The following is a 15,761-nucleotide window of genomic DNA, read 5'->3' as shown; positions in this document are numbered from 1 at the left end:
AATAGTATGATGCTCCTTCATTTGTCAAGCTACAGTAACTGTACTGACAACATACCAAAGGTAAAAGTGGCCTATAATCCAGACTTCCATGTCTCCACATACTTTCCCTAATTATTACACAATACTCAATTTAAAAAAAACATTTATGCAAAATATAGGTTTCTGCGTAATTCCCACGCAGGAAAAAAATCATTTTGGTCATATACCAGGTTTAGTAATATTTTATAAAATAATAATTCTTGATGAGACAATATTACAAGTCCAATGAAACACTATTAATTAGCATCTATGAACTCTATTCCCATACCAAATGAACACCTATATTCAAAGAATGCGGATCAGCTAGCTTTCCAAGCATCAATCCAGAAAGGAATAATGTACACTAATACAATACTCCATTGAGGTTAATATATCATTTAAGTTGAAACATTGTGGGTAACAGGTGACCATTTCTCTTTTTCAAATACAAACACAAAAATAACTTTGATTTTGTCAATGACTTCCTGTCAACATCAATCCATTGAGATTACATCTTCTCTTTTAAAAAAGGAGGCTTGATTTTAAAACATCGAATAATTCCAATGTAGTCACAGAACTGCTCATTAAAATAACTGCACGCTTTCTGCATAAATACAGATTTCTTTAAGAGAACATACAATTAATGGGTTAAATCTGTATCGCAAAGGTTTCAATAAAGCTGTATTTAGTAAAGTTGCAGAGTTACTAAAGTTTCTTCAGTTTTGATTGATTCCAAAATTACTGAGTTCTTCCAAATTACATGTTTTCTAGCCATGAGAAATCCATTCATTTTGATGTGTTAATATACCCTTGATGCTTCTGCAAGACTCATGTTGCTGCCAAAACATCACTTGCAAAAGTTGTACTGACATTGGTAGAGATGGGAGGGGGAAAGTGAGTGGTGGAAGGGAGGGTGGGGGAAACCATAATTTAAATTACATTCTCATAACTGTGAATGCCATTGGTTTACACAATTGAGCCTTCTCATCAAATACATTTAAAATGTAGGATAACTCAGCTTACGCTATAAAAGAAGCTTTACAATCCCCATCAGGCAGCTTCAAACATTCACCAACACGACACAAATCCTAAGCATTTTTACGTTCAGCATTGGTGCATTTCTTCAATCCATGGGGATTTAAAAACTCAATGCATCTTGCTTTTATGAAAATTCCTGCATCTTTGTTTTTTTTTTGCAGTGGGAAATTATTCTGAGTAGTCCCAAAAAATTTTTTTTTTTAAAAGAGAGATGTCGTGCAGCATTAAATGTGCTTTATCATAACATAAATTGGGTTAAATTATATGGAACAATTGAAAATGGTTTGCCATTTTAGAGTTCTATGATAATCAGATTATGATATAAATTGATGTGATAATAAGCATGTTTCACTGTACAACGCAAATGCAACAGTCTGAGAAAATTTAAATTTGATTATACCTTATCAGAATCCAGTCAACTGATTGAAGACACCTGGCAACCAATTTTCATCTTGAGGGACAGCGAGAACATGCTGAAAACATCCCACACATTTACTAATCACGTCCATCACACCAAAGACAGGAAAAAAATACCTACCTTTCCTTCATGCGGAATTTTATTTCCCCCCACTTCCATTTCTGTTACAATTTGTACTTTAGTCTCTCACTCAACTCAAACACTACAACAAAATGTTCATGCTGATAATCATGCTTTTAAGAGAATAATTGTATCACTCGTTCAAATCTATCTTTTAATCAAATAACGCACTGCAATGCTGTAAAAGACTCCACTGATTTATAAATCGGTTATATTAGTTGATTTCCATCCATTGATTTGAAAGTTATAATAAGATCTAGGATTAATGATGTGATTTTAAGGCTGGATATGTTGATAACATTGTTCCTAACTGGTATGCAGATGATCGGAGAATTACCCTTCCAATCAAACCTGATCAGGGCACTGTTGCAATTAACTGAGATTAATCTTACACCAAGTTAGTTGCCTTCAAATATCCTCCACAATGCATTTTTAGTAAAATTACCCTGCTGTTATTGGGAAGAGTTGCTGCATTTTCTGCTATAAATTCAATTTCCTCTGCCCTTTAAGTAGACTCTGTTTTCTGAATAAATTAACTTTGCTACACAAAATGTTTATGACTATTTGCCTTAAAGCCAATCTTATGAGTATGTATGTCCCTTAAAGTATATCCCACTCGCAATTAATGTATTAACTTATTCCAGTACCGAGATACCTTGGTGGACAGAATCATGACCAATTATCATCAAAATACACATGAACGGGTATGATCCCTTGGAGATCTCTTGCTGAAACATTGAAACAAAACCACTCACCACAATGTGGAAATGAGCAAAATCAAGCGATTTCTTTAAAGAAGTTGGTGCTCTAGAATAAAGAGTATCTGCATTCCTACGATTAGTTTTTGTGGTGGTCATCCCCTAATCCATCCACTATTAGGGGATAAAAATGTATGCAAATGCTCCACTCCAACTCATTGTGCATGCATTGACTCTGAAGGACAAATGGCTGACCATCTTTCCACATTTCCTACCGCACTTAGCAACATTGATAATTCTGAACAGTGACTTCAATTGCCTCCAGCATATCTGACACCAAATCAGATACCACTTACCTGATTGAAGCAGACATGCAACATCTTCATAATCCCTACAGTTATGAACTGCCATAATATACCTAGTCAAAATCAGATGACTCAGATCAGTCCCAGGTAGAATCCCTCGTTGTACCCAAGCATTCTAGATCAGATCTACCAATGTTTTGCAGATGTTCTCTTCAGATCACTACCTCACGATAATTAAAACAAGCACACAAGGCTGGCAGTGGGGTATGGAACATGAACCTGAAACTGCTGATCCCAGAAGACATTGAGATTATAACGAACACACAAGTTGGAGAACCATGAAACAAGTCTTCAATTCCATGATGCATTAGCGGAAAGCAATCAAAGCAAACAACAAGAGGTTAGTCTGAAGAAGGGTACCCAACCCGAAATGTCACCTATCTATTTTCTCCAGAGATGTTGCCAGACCCTCTCAGTTACTCCAGCATTTTGTATATAACAAGAGGTTTGTCATCCTCAAGAATGATCAGAATGATTAGAGAGTTAGAGTCAGAAGGCAATGCATTGACAACGCACGCAGTATCGGCTTTTAAAGAAACAAGAGACTGCAGATGCTGGAATCTGGAGCAACAAACAATCTGCTGGTCAGACAGCACCTGTGGAGAGAAATGGGCAGCCAAAAATTTGATGGTCGTGAACATTGAATTCTCCAATTTCAGGTAACCCCCTCTCCCTCTGTCCCTTTCTCTTTCTTTCTGACCTACCCAGGTCCTCTTCAACTCAACCCCAGTCTATATCACCCAGTTTCTTTCCCCCTCCCCCACCCACTCCATCTGTTCAACACCCACACATTCCTTTCACTGGATTCCCAACACCAACTATTCCAATTACCTACAAACCTGTATGTCTTTCGAATGTGGGAGGAAACCAGGGCACTCGGAGAAAATGCACACGGTCACAGGGAGAACATACAAATTCCATACAGACAGCACCCGAGTTCAGGATCGAACCCGGGTCTCTGGTTCTGTAAGGCAGTAACTCTAATGCTCTGCCACTGTGCCACCCTGTGTCTGCCTTATATTCCAAGTCCCATCATTAAATGCAGCCCAAGCACATTCCAAATCATTTATTAGGAGAAATTAAACCAGTTTGTTAATGCCTTTAAAATCAGGAAGTAATCAATGTAATCTTGCATTTTAATACTTGGCTTTGTAAGTGCAAGATAAACTGAACAAAGATTTATCAAGTAATGGGGATGTAGAATCATAAGTTCATAAGTGGTACGAACTGAATTAGGCCATTCGGCCCATCAAGTCTATTCCGCTATTCGATCATGGCTGTGCTCCACATGGAAAGAATAGAGGTATTTATGGGGAAGCTAATGAACAAAAGAGAGCAAAGAATAGGGGACTTTGTTGAGAAAGTGAGTGTTGGTTTATAAGGAGCATAAACATTGATATGAATGGCGCGGTTCCATGTTGCAAAATCAATGTTGTTTCACGTGCAAGGAGCCAATGGCCCAGTAACAGTTTGCTTGCCATCACAGCACCAGCAGGTGTATAGCCAGTGAGAGCAGACAATGGTGTAAACAGCAAAGGAGATTATGAAAAAAAATCTGCATTTAAAAAAAATTATATTATTGTGTTCAGGCAGTCGTTATGTCCTCCACTCACACCTGTTCAGGAATCATTGTGAGCAACCCGCACCGATCGAAGCAGTGCCATCGGCACAGAAGGGAAAGTGCCCACAGACGGAATGTGAAATCGGAGTGGGAAGATGCTAACCCACATTTACAGCTCACAAGCAATGTTGGCCTATTCGCCACGTCAGCTTTCACCCTTGGGCCAGGAACTGATGTGCATTTCATGAATCTAAAGTGAGAGACAGCATTTTAAAATGAGACCTTTTAAGAATATCATCCTAATATGTTAACAATTTTTAAAATGATATACTTCAGCATTCTCCACTTTAAATAATGAGGGGACAGCAATTAAAGAGCTAATGCAACGGCAGTTAAAATGGGGGTTATTTGTGTACTGAATGAGTCGTGAAGGTTTGTCTGCAAATTCCCTGGGCTTCAGACCGGGATTCATTCCCAGACGCCCATAACCTTTTCGGGAAGAACACTCTAGAGAGCTCTGGAAGCTCAAACATTGAATGTGTTCAAAGTCATGATAGACCAACTTTTGATCCATGGGGGAGTCAAGGCAGGAAGCATAGTGGAGCTGTGACCAAGGTCAGATTAGCCAAGATTTTAATGAACAGCAAAGCTAGCTCAAGAAACCAAATAGCTGACCCTGCGCTCATTTCTTAGATTCTTAAACAGAGCAATGACCAAACAGAAACTTTTACTTTTTTTAAAAAAAGGTAGCCATAAAATAGATATTTCCACATGGAAGAGATAAACAACCAAGATATACAAAAGATAGTCATCAATAAATTAAATAGAGAATTCAAGTAAGCATGGGGCACTGCTATCACATGAAGTAATTGAGGTGAAGAATGAAAATGCATTTAAAGAGAGGCAAGCCAGGGCTACGGGCAGAAAGTAATAAAGGATATACAGTATAGGATTGTGTTTAATAAACAATGGAATCAATAGAGTAAGTGGCCAGTTTAGGTTCCAGATATTCTATATCATTCTGTTGAATGAGAATCCAGGGTTCCCAATAAGTTAAGTCTTGTACGTGATTCAATCACGTGCAACCTCAAGTTCTGCAGAACGACAATTAGTAGCTCACATGAAGTGTTTGAACCATTACCAAAATTTGTTTCCAACACTTTCATAATCTTGTCGGCTCTATTCCAGAAATTCTCAACCACACTCTCTTCACCAGATATATTGTGTCAGTGCCCTTCACCATGGACATCCCAGTTCTTCCCCCAATTATATCGTACCCGAAAGTCTAAAACAAAATAGATAAAACTTTCAAGTTAAAGATCCTTCTACATATGCTGTCTGATCTGCTGAGTTTCCAGCATTTTCTGGCTATTTCAGACTTCCAGCAACTGCAGTTTTATTAATTATCCAACACAAGAAATATTTCACTAACTTGCCAAGCTCTACTATGTGTCCATGGATCATAATCAAAATCCGTGATCTGGCCCTCATATCCGTTCTCAGCTATGTTTTATCACAAATATTCTCCGAGTCCCAGACGACTCCATTTCTCGCTCCAACTTTCCTCTTTTTTTTTCAAACTTCATGTGATATGCCTTGGGATCACCTTTAGAGAGCTGTCAATTCTCCTACTTTCCAATGCCTCCTTATGACCTTCATTCCTTCACATCCCCCTTCTATGTATGTCATCTATTCCCATTTCTTATGCTGTCCTTCTAGGTGTAAGCAATTGAGTTTGCCTCAGTATTTCACCATAGGGATTACCAATAAACCTGGAAAGAATGTGATACAGCACATTAATTAGCAATTGAGTATGTCTCCAAGGTTAAATCTACAGGGAGAGAAAATCCACTTTGTTGACCATGATAAATCCATGTGGTTGTAATCACCGACACATGTTCTGTTCAATTGTTACCCATCAAACTGAATATTGGGAATGGTCTACTGCAGAAAACCAACACTTTTGCATACATTCTGCACAGGTAACGAAAGATCTCACAAATTCAATGCTCCATTAGAAGACCCAGCTTGTATAGATAAGTGTATCTCACAGTGTCCTTTGTAACTTTAAAATGCTTGGTAACACATCCTGGGCTGTGGGCTTTGTTTTGCCACCATGACTGATACCCGAGCTCACAGCGCAAGAAATATGACTCTTAAAAATGACTTTATAAACTTGCCAGATCACCTAAATGACAGATGGACACATTAAAATGCAAGTTATTGGAGTTTAAAAAAATTATGTTCAAAGTTCAAGAGGAAATTTTCAAATTTAAATTATCAAAATAAGCTATAAAAAATGTTTGGTAATTGACCACAGAAAATTTCTGGTTGTGTCTCATACGATATAAAACAAATTAATAACTGGAAAACCCTGAACACAAAAGTAATTTAGTATAGAAGTTGGGAGGTCATGGTGCAGTTGTATAAGACGTTGGTGAGACTGCATTTAGAATATTGTGTTCAGTTCTGGGCACCATGTTATAGGAAAGATATTGTCAAGCTTGAAAGGGTACAGAAAGATTTACAAGGATGTTGCCAGGACTAGAGGGTGTGAGCTATAGGGAGAGATTGGGTAGGCTGGGTCTCTATTCCTTGGAGCGCAGGAGGATGAAGAGGGACCTTATAGAGGTGTACAAAATCATGAGAGGAACAGATTGGGTAGATGCACAAAGTCTCTTGCCCAGAGTAGGGAATCGAGGACCAGAGGACATAGATTCAAGGTGAAGGAGAAAAGATTTAATCGGAATCCGAGGGGTAACTTTTTCACACAAAAGATGGTGGGTGAATGGAACAAGCTGCCAGAGGAGGTAGTTGAGGCTGGGACTATCCCATCATTTAAGAAACAGTTAGACAGGGCTATGGATAGGACAGGTTTGGAGGGATATGGACCAAGTGCAAGCAAGTGGGACAAGTGTAGCTGGGATGTTGTTGGCTGGTGTGGGCAAGTTTCCACGCTGTGTCTCTCATTCTAAAAGTTTGTGATTGAAATTGATGGATTTTTGCTGGTATTAAAGGTTAAATAACAACGGCAGACAGCTGGAATTAAAATACAGCTCGGCTACATTACTAAATAGTAGAGCAGGCTCATTCAATTAAAGGCTATCTTTGCCTCTATGTTCCTAAATGGAAAGAGCAATCACAACCAAGAAGAACCGGAATGAGTTATATGCCTGCAAATATTAAGGCATCCAATCTGAACTGTTATTGTCGCAAACCGGTTGAACTACAATATCACTGCAAATCATGCCTCACTACTTACTATACCATGTTTCCTAACCTGTTCAATACACAAGATTATTTTTTGAGATTCCAGTTATTTCAGCACAGTCTTATTTCCACACAGTCTTGCTGGAAAACAATGCACCGTAATCTGGTACAGAAACTTTGATGGAAATGAATTATGTCCTTTGGGACTGCCCACTTCATGAAAACCTCAGTGCTGGAACAGTTCAGGAGAAGTAAGTGACTTAAACCATTGAAGATTTAAATAATGCGACGCATTTCATGCCCAGCCTGGTGCCAGATTCCAATGAAGTTGTTAATGCATGTAATGATTAAGTGTAACTCAAATACTAACTGTGTTGTTGAAAACATGACAGGCAATAATTTGGTCTATTATATTCTAGCATTTAATTGCCTAGTTCAGACATTCTTTGACACATTATGAAGCAATGATTTACAATTATTCAAGCTGCAAAGGTCAGAAAGTGACATTATAATCATCTTCAAAGAGATCCCCTCACATCCTCAAAACAAGGTAATGCAACTAACAACAATTTTACTGGAGTTGTAACTGTTTACGGCTGTAGTTTAACCACAGTGTAACGGTTATGAGTAGGAGAGAGAAAAATATACATTAACTTGCCTGCTTCATCTCAGGTATATTACCTGTATTTAAAAAAATGCATTGATAGCATACGTACAGTACTATTAACAATTAAAATAAAAACAATTCATATTCAGTGAACATACTGCAAATTTACAAATTCTGCCTCAAGACCATATATTTTAGAGCACTCTCCTAAAGACACAGAGCCATTGTTACAGTGTTTGTACTGGATTGCTGCTTTTGAGTGCAAAGCTAATGTTGCTGAAAGATCACTTCACCCTTTAAAATATAATCCTAAAAAAAATATGGTAATGAAGAAATGCAGCATGAGCTGCTTATGTTGAGGAACTAATGGGTCCATCGAGTATTCTCTAAATTATTTAGTCATTGGTGATAATGAATTGACATTGTCATGGTATTAATGTAAAATGTTGCATCATTTTAACCATCAAGCTGATACCATTACTTAATTTACATATTCACTTAATTAATGCTAAGCCTCAACAAACGCTGAAGGGGTCAGTTCTTTGAGCATTGCAATATCTCCTGCTCTTTTTGTTTCTCTTGGAGACTGACCAAGTTAAGAGTGTTTTTCATCATAACCACCTTGACCTAACATCGTAAGTATTAATCTTTAAAGGTCAGAATTTGTATTCCGGCAACAATTGTCAAGATTTACCAGTGTACCTTTCACTCCTCTGCACTCCTCAATATTTTACATCACTTATAGTTGAAGCGAATATATGTCAGCCAAAAAGCAAATTTAGCTTACTTACTCTGGAGTATATGTAAATGTTAAACAAAATTGCTGCAATTAAATAGAAAACATCTTCAAGAATTAAGTTAAATAATTACTTGAAACTTTGATGACACAGATTTGTAGCAAAATTTGTTAGTTAGAAAATTCAATACATACTTTTACCATGAAACAGCAATGAGCGGAAATAGACAACTCAAGAGTTAGGAAACAGGAAAAAAAACTGAACTTGGGAACTCTGAATACCTAACGCTATTTTTTCTCTGAAAAACAAAAACAATTATCTGTCCTTTCCATTTTCCATGGAAGCACCATTGACAATGGCTGAATTGAACAAGGTTAATTATTCGTACAGTGCAGGCATTTTTGCCAAAGAGAAAAGTACAAATGTACCAAGTCACCTTTCAACAGGTGCTCTTCAATCAAAACATATTGAAAAATGGCTTGTTTTTCTCTTTAACCCAGTGTATCCAAAAGAATACACTTCCAACAATTCCACTTTCTGGTATTTTGCAAGATCTCCAAAAACCAATACAGATTCTATTCCATAAGCTGTTCAAAGCTTTGCTACATAGTGAACTAGATAACGAGCTGACAAGAAACTTCACACCAGTTATAGTTTTCACATTAGATATCACAAAGGTCCAGGGCAATTTTTATCTATCCATCAGCGTCACTAAAATCAATTACCTGGTCATTTATCACATTGCTAACGGTGGACTGTACTGTGTGCAAGTTCTTCCTCCTTTACAACAGTGTCTGCATACAAAATCTATTGCATGTAATCTGGAATTCACTGCCTGCAGTTGTGGTGGAGATAGGTTCTACCTGTGGCCATCAAGAGCGAATCAAATAAACATATGGTAAGAGAAAAATTTGCTCGGCTACAGAGAAGGGACTAGGGGTTGGCAATTTATGAATTGCTCTGATAAAGAGCCACTACAGACTTGATGGGCCAAATGGCTTCCTTCTGTGCTGTAACCATTCTATGATTCACTGACTATAAAACATTTTGGAACATCCTGGATTGTGAAAGTTGCTGCTGCACTGCAAGGCTTTATTTCACTCTGTAATTTTATTTCCTGCATATTTTTCATTTACCTTTCTGAGACAAGAAGGTTTAGTGAACTGGTTAGCAAACCCATTTTCTCATTTTCTTTGGGAAATTGAGGACAGGGGTCATTGCCCTAATGCAATCAAGTGAAGATGATCCAATTCTGAATACACTCTGGACAATTTGAGAGGGAAGAAAATTTAGTGAAATACAAGGAGTGTTAATTAATTAACATATCTATTAAAAAAAATTAAACCAGATGATATCCTTTAAACAAACACAGTAAATAAGTTTGATTAGCAAAATGCACCATTAGCAGCATCTCTGAGTACAATTGCTACATCACTGAACAATTCTGTAAAGTCCTAAGCCATCCAATAATTTTGCCACTTAAGGCATAATTAACGGCGCTAACAGTTAACAATGGTCACTAAAACTGAAATCTAACATCATCCACCACTCTAATTTCTGGATTGGTGCATGACGCAAAAATGAACCTTTCCCACCCAATTATCTTTCAATAATGCTTTCCTAATTAACCAGATATAACCAATGATTAAACATAAACATCCTTTCCTTTGTGACTGCACAACAAAACTGCTGACCTTTTATGGCCAAATTATGGTAGTTTAATTTTGGATCATTGCAAAAGCCTGGGAAGTTGAAAAAAGTTGCATAGTATACTTCAAAGCAAAAATAGTGTACAGTTAATAACTAAAGCAGGATTTTAACCAGTACTCTCAGGTACAATCTACTTGGCTCTACCATCTGTAATGTGTATGGATACTGTACTCAGTTCATTGCACTGTATACCATACCATTTCAAATAGTTACACAAGCATTACTGTAAATATTTTACAAGATATTTCTAAAGCTGCAGTTTTTTTTTTAGTTTGTTTTCAATGTGCAGCATAAAACAGCAGCAATTCAATTTTCACATTTACTATGAAGATCTCTGCATTTGCCCCACAAAAGTTCAGCGTGAGATCAGACAGCTAGTGGGATAAAAATATCGATTCTGTATTGATTACTAATTGTCACTAATGTCCAAAGGCCTTGGATGGTAGCCATTAGTGTGAAGCCAGACAATCAAACTGCAAGTACGTGCTTTTATTAAGTTTGCTTTTCATAAAAGGAACCCTAAACCTGTAATCATCTGAATGGCTTACAGATGTGACATTAACACAAAAATGTGCTTGTTGAACCTACTCACCATTCATTATTCCATTTACAGCAGGCAATAAACAGACTCAAAACATGGTTTATAAATAAATCAACTAATTTTATAGCATTCTTTCGGATGAATTTATCTTGGGAATCTTAATATACTATTACCAACCCACCAATTCAGTCATTGTTTGGTTAGCTGAAAGTAGCTAAAACCACAGGACATCAAAATGTTCCATTCTAATTATTCATCTCTTGCTAAAATGAAAAACTTCATCAAATATATATTAATTTACTTAATGAGCTCTATTTAGGTAATTCTCATTTACCCATTTACACTAAGCTGACTATAATAAAATCCTTTTAAATAATCAGTATTCAATGACTTCCAAAGCAACCCTTATCGAACAGTCAGTTTTCAGTGGACCTTGTTCCTTAGTTCAGAAACTTGCACAATTTCTTGCTGCATACCATCAACAAATCTCTAATCCCACTGCTGTTTCACTAGAATAAAATAAGGATTTGCACTTAGTTACCATCTAAACTAGCTAATTCAAACATCACATATCTAAAATAAACTAATATGTTAAAAATGGTCACATTCGATGTGAATATTAAAACCTGCTTTTTTTTGCATACAAACTAAAATGTAATAAAAGAGTGCAGACTGCCTTTTTGAAATGATTTTAGTACATTGGATTTTTTTCAGTGCTCTGGAAAATCCCATCCAACTACAGCCCTATTGTTGGCCATGCAAGCAATGCTGGAGTACTTACCCACACATGTGGCACTTGTATTCACGCACCCCTAGATGCCGTTTGACATGATTACGAGCATCTCCTAACTGTGCCGTTGCGAAGTTGCAGAGTGTACATCGGAAAGGTTTTGATCCTAAAATGTAAAGAAAAAAATAAAGCACACTGTTGGTAAAATAACAATGCCAATTATAAAATTATATTTAATTGACCTATACCCCCCTCAAATTTGGAGACTCTTAATTCAATGTGGTAGAAATTCTCACAATTGCTGCTTAATGTACATAGCAGTGACCTAGAGTCCACAGCAGATAAAGGAATAAAATAACACAGGATAGAGAGAGGATAACTGTTAAGGGAAAATAAAAATATTCCAGGTGTTCAGCAGTTAAGGTCTATTCAAACTATAGGGCAAGACTACTCACTAGACTGGGCTGCACATGGGTGGAAAATACCTTTTATAGCATCTAAAGAATGAATACAGCAACGTGATCAAGTAACTTAAATCCACAAAGGAAATCATAACTAGCACATGTTGAAGATTTGTTTTTTATGCTGAAATTGAAATATAAAATCTTGAGTCGAATATGGTAGATGGTAATTACTTGGCACTATAACTCCTGACTTCAGTAATAGTCACAGCGAGTACAGTTACTGTAAATTGAAAGTTGGTGAAGCTGCTATCTAGAATAATATGATGGGGTACATCCTGCACTTGAGAAAGATAAATTAAATCACAGAGTTCCTTCTTCCCTGAATCAAAAGTCACAATATATGTACGCTGGTTTATTGTCATTCATGCTTACATATTTTGACAGATCTTCAAAAGGACAAAAAGTACTGGAGTAAATCAGCGGGTCAGGGAGAACATGGATAAGTGATGTTTCACGGCAAGATATTTCTTTAGACCTGAAATATTACCTATCCATGTTCTCCAGGGATGCTGCCTGACGTGCTGAGTTACTCCAAGATTTTGTGTCCTTTTGTAAATTAACCAGCATCTGCAGTTCATTGTTTCTACATTTTAACTGATCTTACTGGGATAAAAACAAAAAGTGAACCTTTGCCCTACCCCTAACAAGTTTGCCTGAATAAATGTTATCCTGAGCAACAACATTCACATTCCATGAGTGAATTTTTAAATAAAGAGTCAAACACTATTTTAAACTATTCAACTGATGGCTCATTTTTCAATATTCATATAGCAGTAAGGGAGATATCATTCTTCTTCCATGTTATGATGCCTTTTCTTCTCCAACACATGAAAATCTATCACTGCACTAAAACATCTCTCCGCGACAAAAAGCAAAAAGGAAATCTGAAATAATTTCAACTTTTTTGCATAATTCTACACTTTAGAGATGAAGTAAATTGTGCTACTAGAACCCTGCCTGTGCACAAATAATTAGGACATCTTTAGCACCATATGGAGCTTCAGCTTCACAAGATAGGATATACAATTTAATCAACTTTGGCAAAATATCCACAAAAGTCTCCGTGCAGATCACACATTTACACTAAACTCAATATTTGTGTTAATTGAGATAAATGTTGCACCTTAATGTCTCAATGTAGGTCAGGACTCAGGGGCTGCAACAGTGCGGGGAGAAAAACTGTACTGAAGTACATACGAGTATTACTAAGAGATTATTACACAACTAAAAGCAGTTGTATGTTTGCAAAAGTGCAAATTAGCACAAAATTAGATAAGATTTACATTCTCATTTCTACACATTGAAATGAGTTCATAGATTTCTACACCACAAGTTTAAATATATTCACATCAGTTCATCCACAACGATAAGAGGTTAGGTGAATGCAAGAAAACAGTATGACATTGATATTTGTAATAAAGATAGAAAATTATTTACAAAGAAAATGTTTGCGGTTAAGTAGAAAATTAGTCCTATTATAATATCAGGACGCATAATGTTTTCATCAAATTGTCATTGAGGCAGTCTCAAACAATAGAGAAAAAGGCCCTTCAACTCATTGAACTATGTTGTTTATCGAGTACTCGGGCAAATAGGGGCTGGATGGAGCATCTTGGTTGGCATGGATGAATTGGGCTGAAGGGCCTGTTTCCATGCTGGCATGACTATGACTACTCATTTACACTAATACTACACATATCACATTTATTCTCCTCGCATTCAAATCAACTTCCCCCAGTTTATTACTCTCAATTATACATTATGGGTAATTTACAGCAACCGATTAATCTTTCAACTCACACATCATTGGGATGCGAGAGGTAACTGGAACACAGATGCACCCTGATATTTTGAGCAAATCATGCATTTCCTGGCTTCATTTTAGATTTGTTGCACCTGCAATGTTCTGTTTTTTGAAACCCTGTTGTTCAGAAACTGATTTCCAATTATGTTTCAGAGAAAACCTGGCCTGATCATCTCAGGATTTTTTGCAAGAGAGATGAAAGGAAACATGGAATCTACCAAGACAGATATGTTAATGAACAAGATGTAGGTCATAAATAAATTCCAAAATGCAACAATAATTGAACAGTCAAAGATACTTTTAAAAAATTACATTTTGATACCTTTAGATAAAATCTTGACAAATGATTAATTTGAGGTTTACATACACAATTCTTTTCAAAGATAGACACAAAGTAACTAAGCTGGTCAGCAAGCATCTCTGGAGAAAAAGGATAGGTGACGTTTTGGGTCAGGACCCTTCTTCAGTTTAACTTTGGTATAAACCAGCATCTGCAGTTCTTTGTTTCTGCAATTCTTTCCAGTTCAGTATCACCAGACACTCCTATGGCCAGTTATTTATCACCTGGTATTTGGTTGTACAATTACAAGGCCCCTTACTGTGTGTACTGAATTTTGTGATCTTACGTGACAAGGCAAACTAATGCACAAACTAGTGAGATGTGACCAGATCTGAACCAATAAAGTGGTTTACTTAACATGGAATTCATGGATAAGAATAAAAACCTACATTTTTAAAGCAACTTTAATGTACCAATATATCCTTTATCAATTGCCATTATCAATCAAAATTTGGCACATACGGACACACCAGGGTACACAACCAAAGGCTTGATAGGCTTTGAACAGTGTCTTAAGATTATAGAGAGCAGTGACAAGGGAATTCTAAAGCTGAAGGAAATGTCGACCAAAGACAAAATTACCCAATGATCAAGCAATGGAAATTGAGGAAGTTGGGGAGGTCAGAATTTGAAGAGTACAATCACCTTGGTGGGGTATAGGGGAGCAATGCTTACAGAGGTATTAGGCATGAAATCATGAAGACGGATTTGGACAACAACAATTCGACCATTTAAAATTGAGGGATTGCTTAACTAGGAACACAGTAAATCAGCCAACACCGAAGTAATAATTGGTGTCAAGGAGTGCAAGTTGGAATACAAGCATGCAACATGTTGAATGATTTCAAGTAAATTGAAGTTAAAACAAGAAGATGACCAGGAATTCTTTGGAACAATCAAGTTTGAAGATAACAAAGGTACAGATAAGGTTTCTGCAAAACTGTGAGGAAGATGCTATGACGTTGCAGGGTGACTTGGACAGGTGGTGTGAGTGGACAGATGCATAGCAGATGCAGTTTAATGTGGATAAGTGTGAGGTTATCCACTTTGGTGGTAAGAATAGGAAGGCAGATTATTATCTGAATGGTGTCAAGTTAGGAAAAGGGGACGTACAACGAGATCTGGCTGTCCTAGTGCATCAGTCACTGAAAGGAGTTCTGCAGTTGTACAGGGCCCTAGTGAGACCGCACCTGGAGTACTGTGTGCAGTTTTGGTCTCCAAATTTGAGGAAGGATATTCTTGCTATTGAGGGCGTGCAGTGTAGGTTCACTGGGTTAATTCGCAGAATGGTGGGACTGTCGTATGTTGAAAGACTGGAGCGACTAGGCTTGTATACACTGGAATTTAGACGGATGAGAGGGGATCTTATTGAAACATATAAGATTATTAAGGGGTTGGAC

The 15,761-nt window shown here is 37.0% G+C and overlaps 1 protein-coding gene across 2 annotated transcripts in view; it reads right to left on the bottom strand.

Annotated features, from left to right (window-relative positions):
* Positions 1-15,761, bottom strand: part of LOC144592740 (zinc finger protein 407-like) — a 479,939-nt gene that overhangs the window by 369,541 nt on the left and 94,637 nt on the right. For both annotated transcript variants that reach the window (XM_078397678.1, XM_078397677.1), the window contains exon 3: positions 11,805-11,919. In XM_078397678.1, the coding sequence (XP_078253804.1) occupies positions 11,805-11,919 (115 nt within the window). The remainder of the gene's footprint in view (positions 1-11,804; positions 11,920-15,761) is intronic.

Source organism: Rhinoraja longicauda, chromosome 4 (genome assembly GCF_053455715.1).
Source record: "Rhinoraja longicauda isolate Sanriku21f chromosome 4, sRhiLon1.1, whole genome shotgun sequence".
NCBI classification, from domain to species: domain Eukaryota; kingdom Metazoa; phylum Chordata; class Chondrichthyes; order Rajiformes; family Arhynchobatidae; genus Rhinoraja; species Rhinoraja longicauda.
Note: the sequence above shows the minus strand (reverse complement) of the source record. Positions and strands in the feature narration are given on the sequence as shown.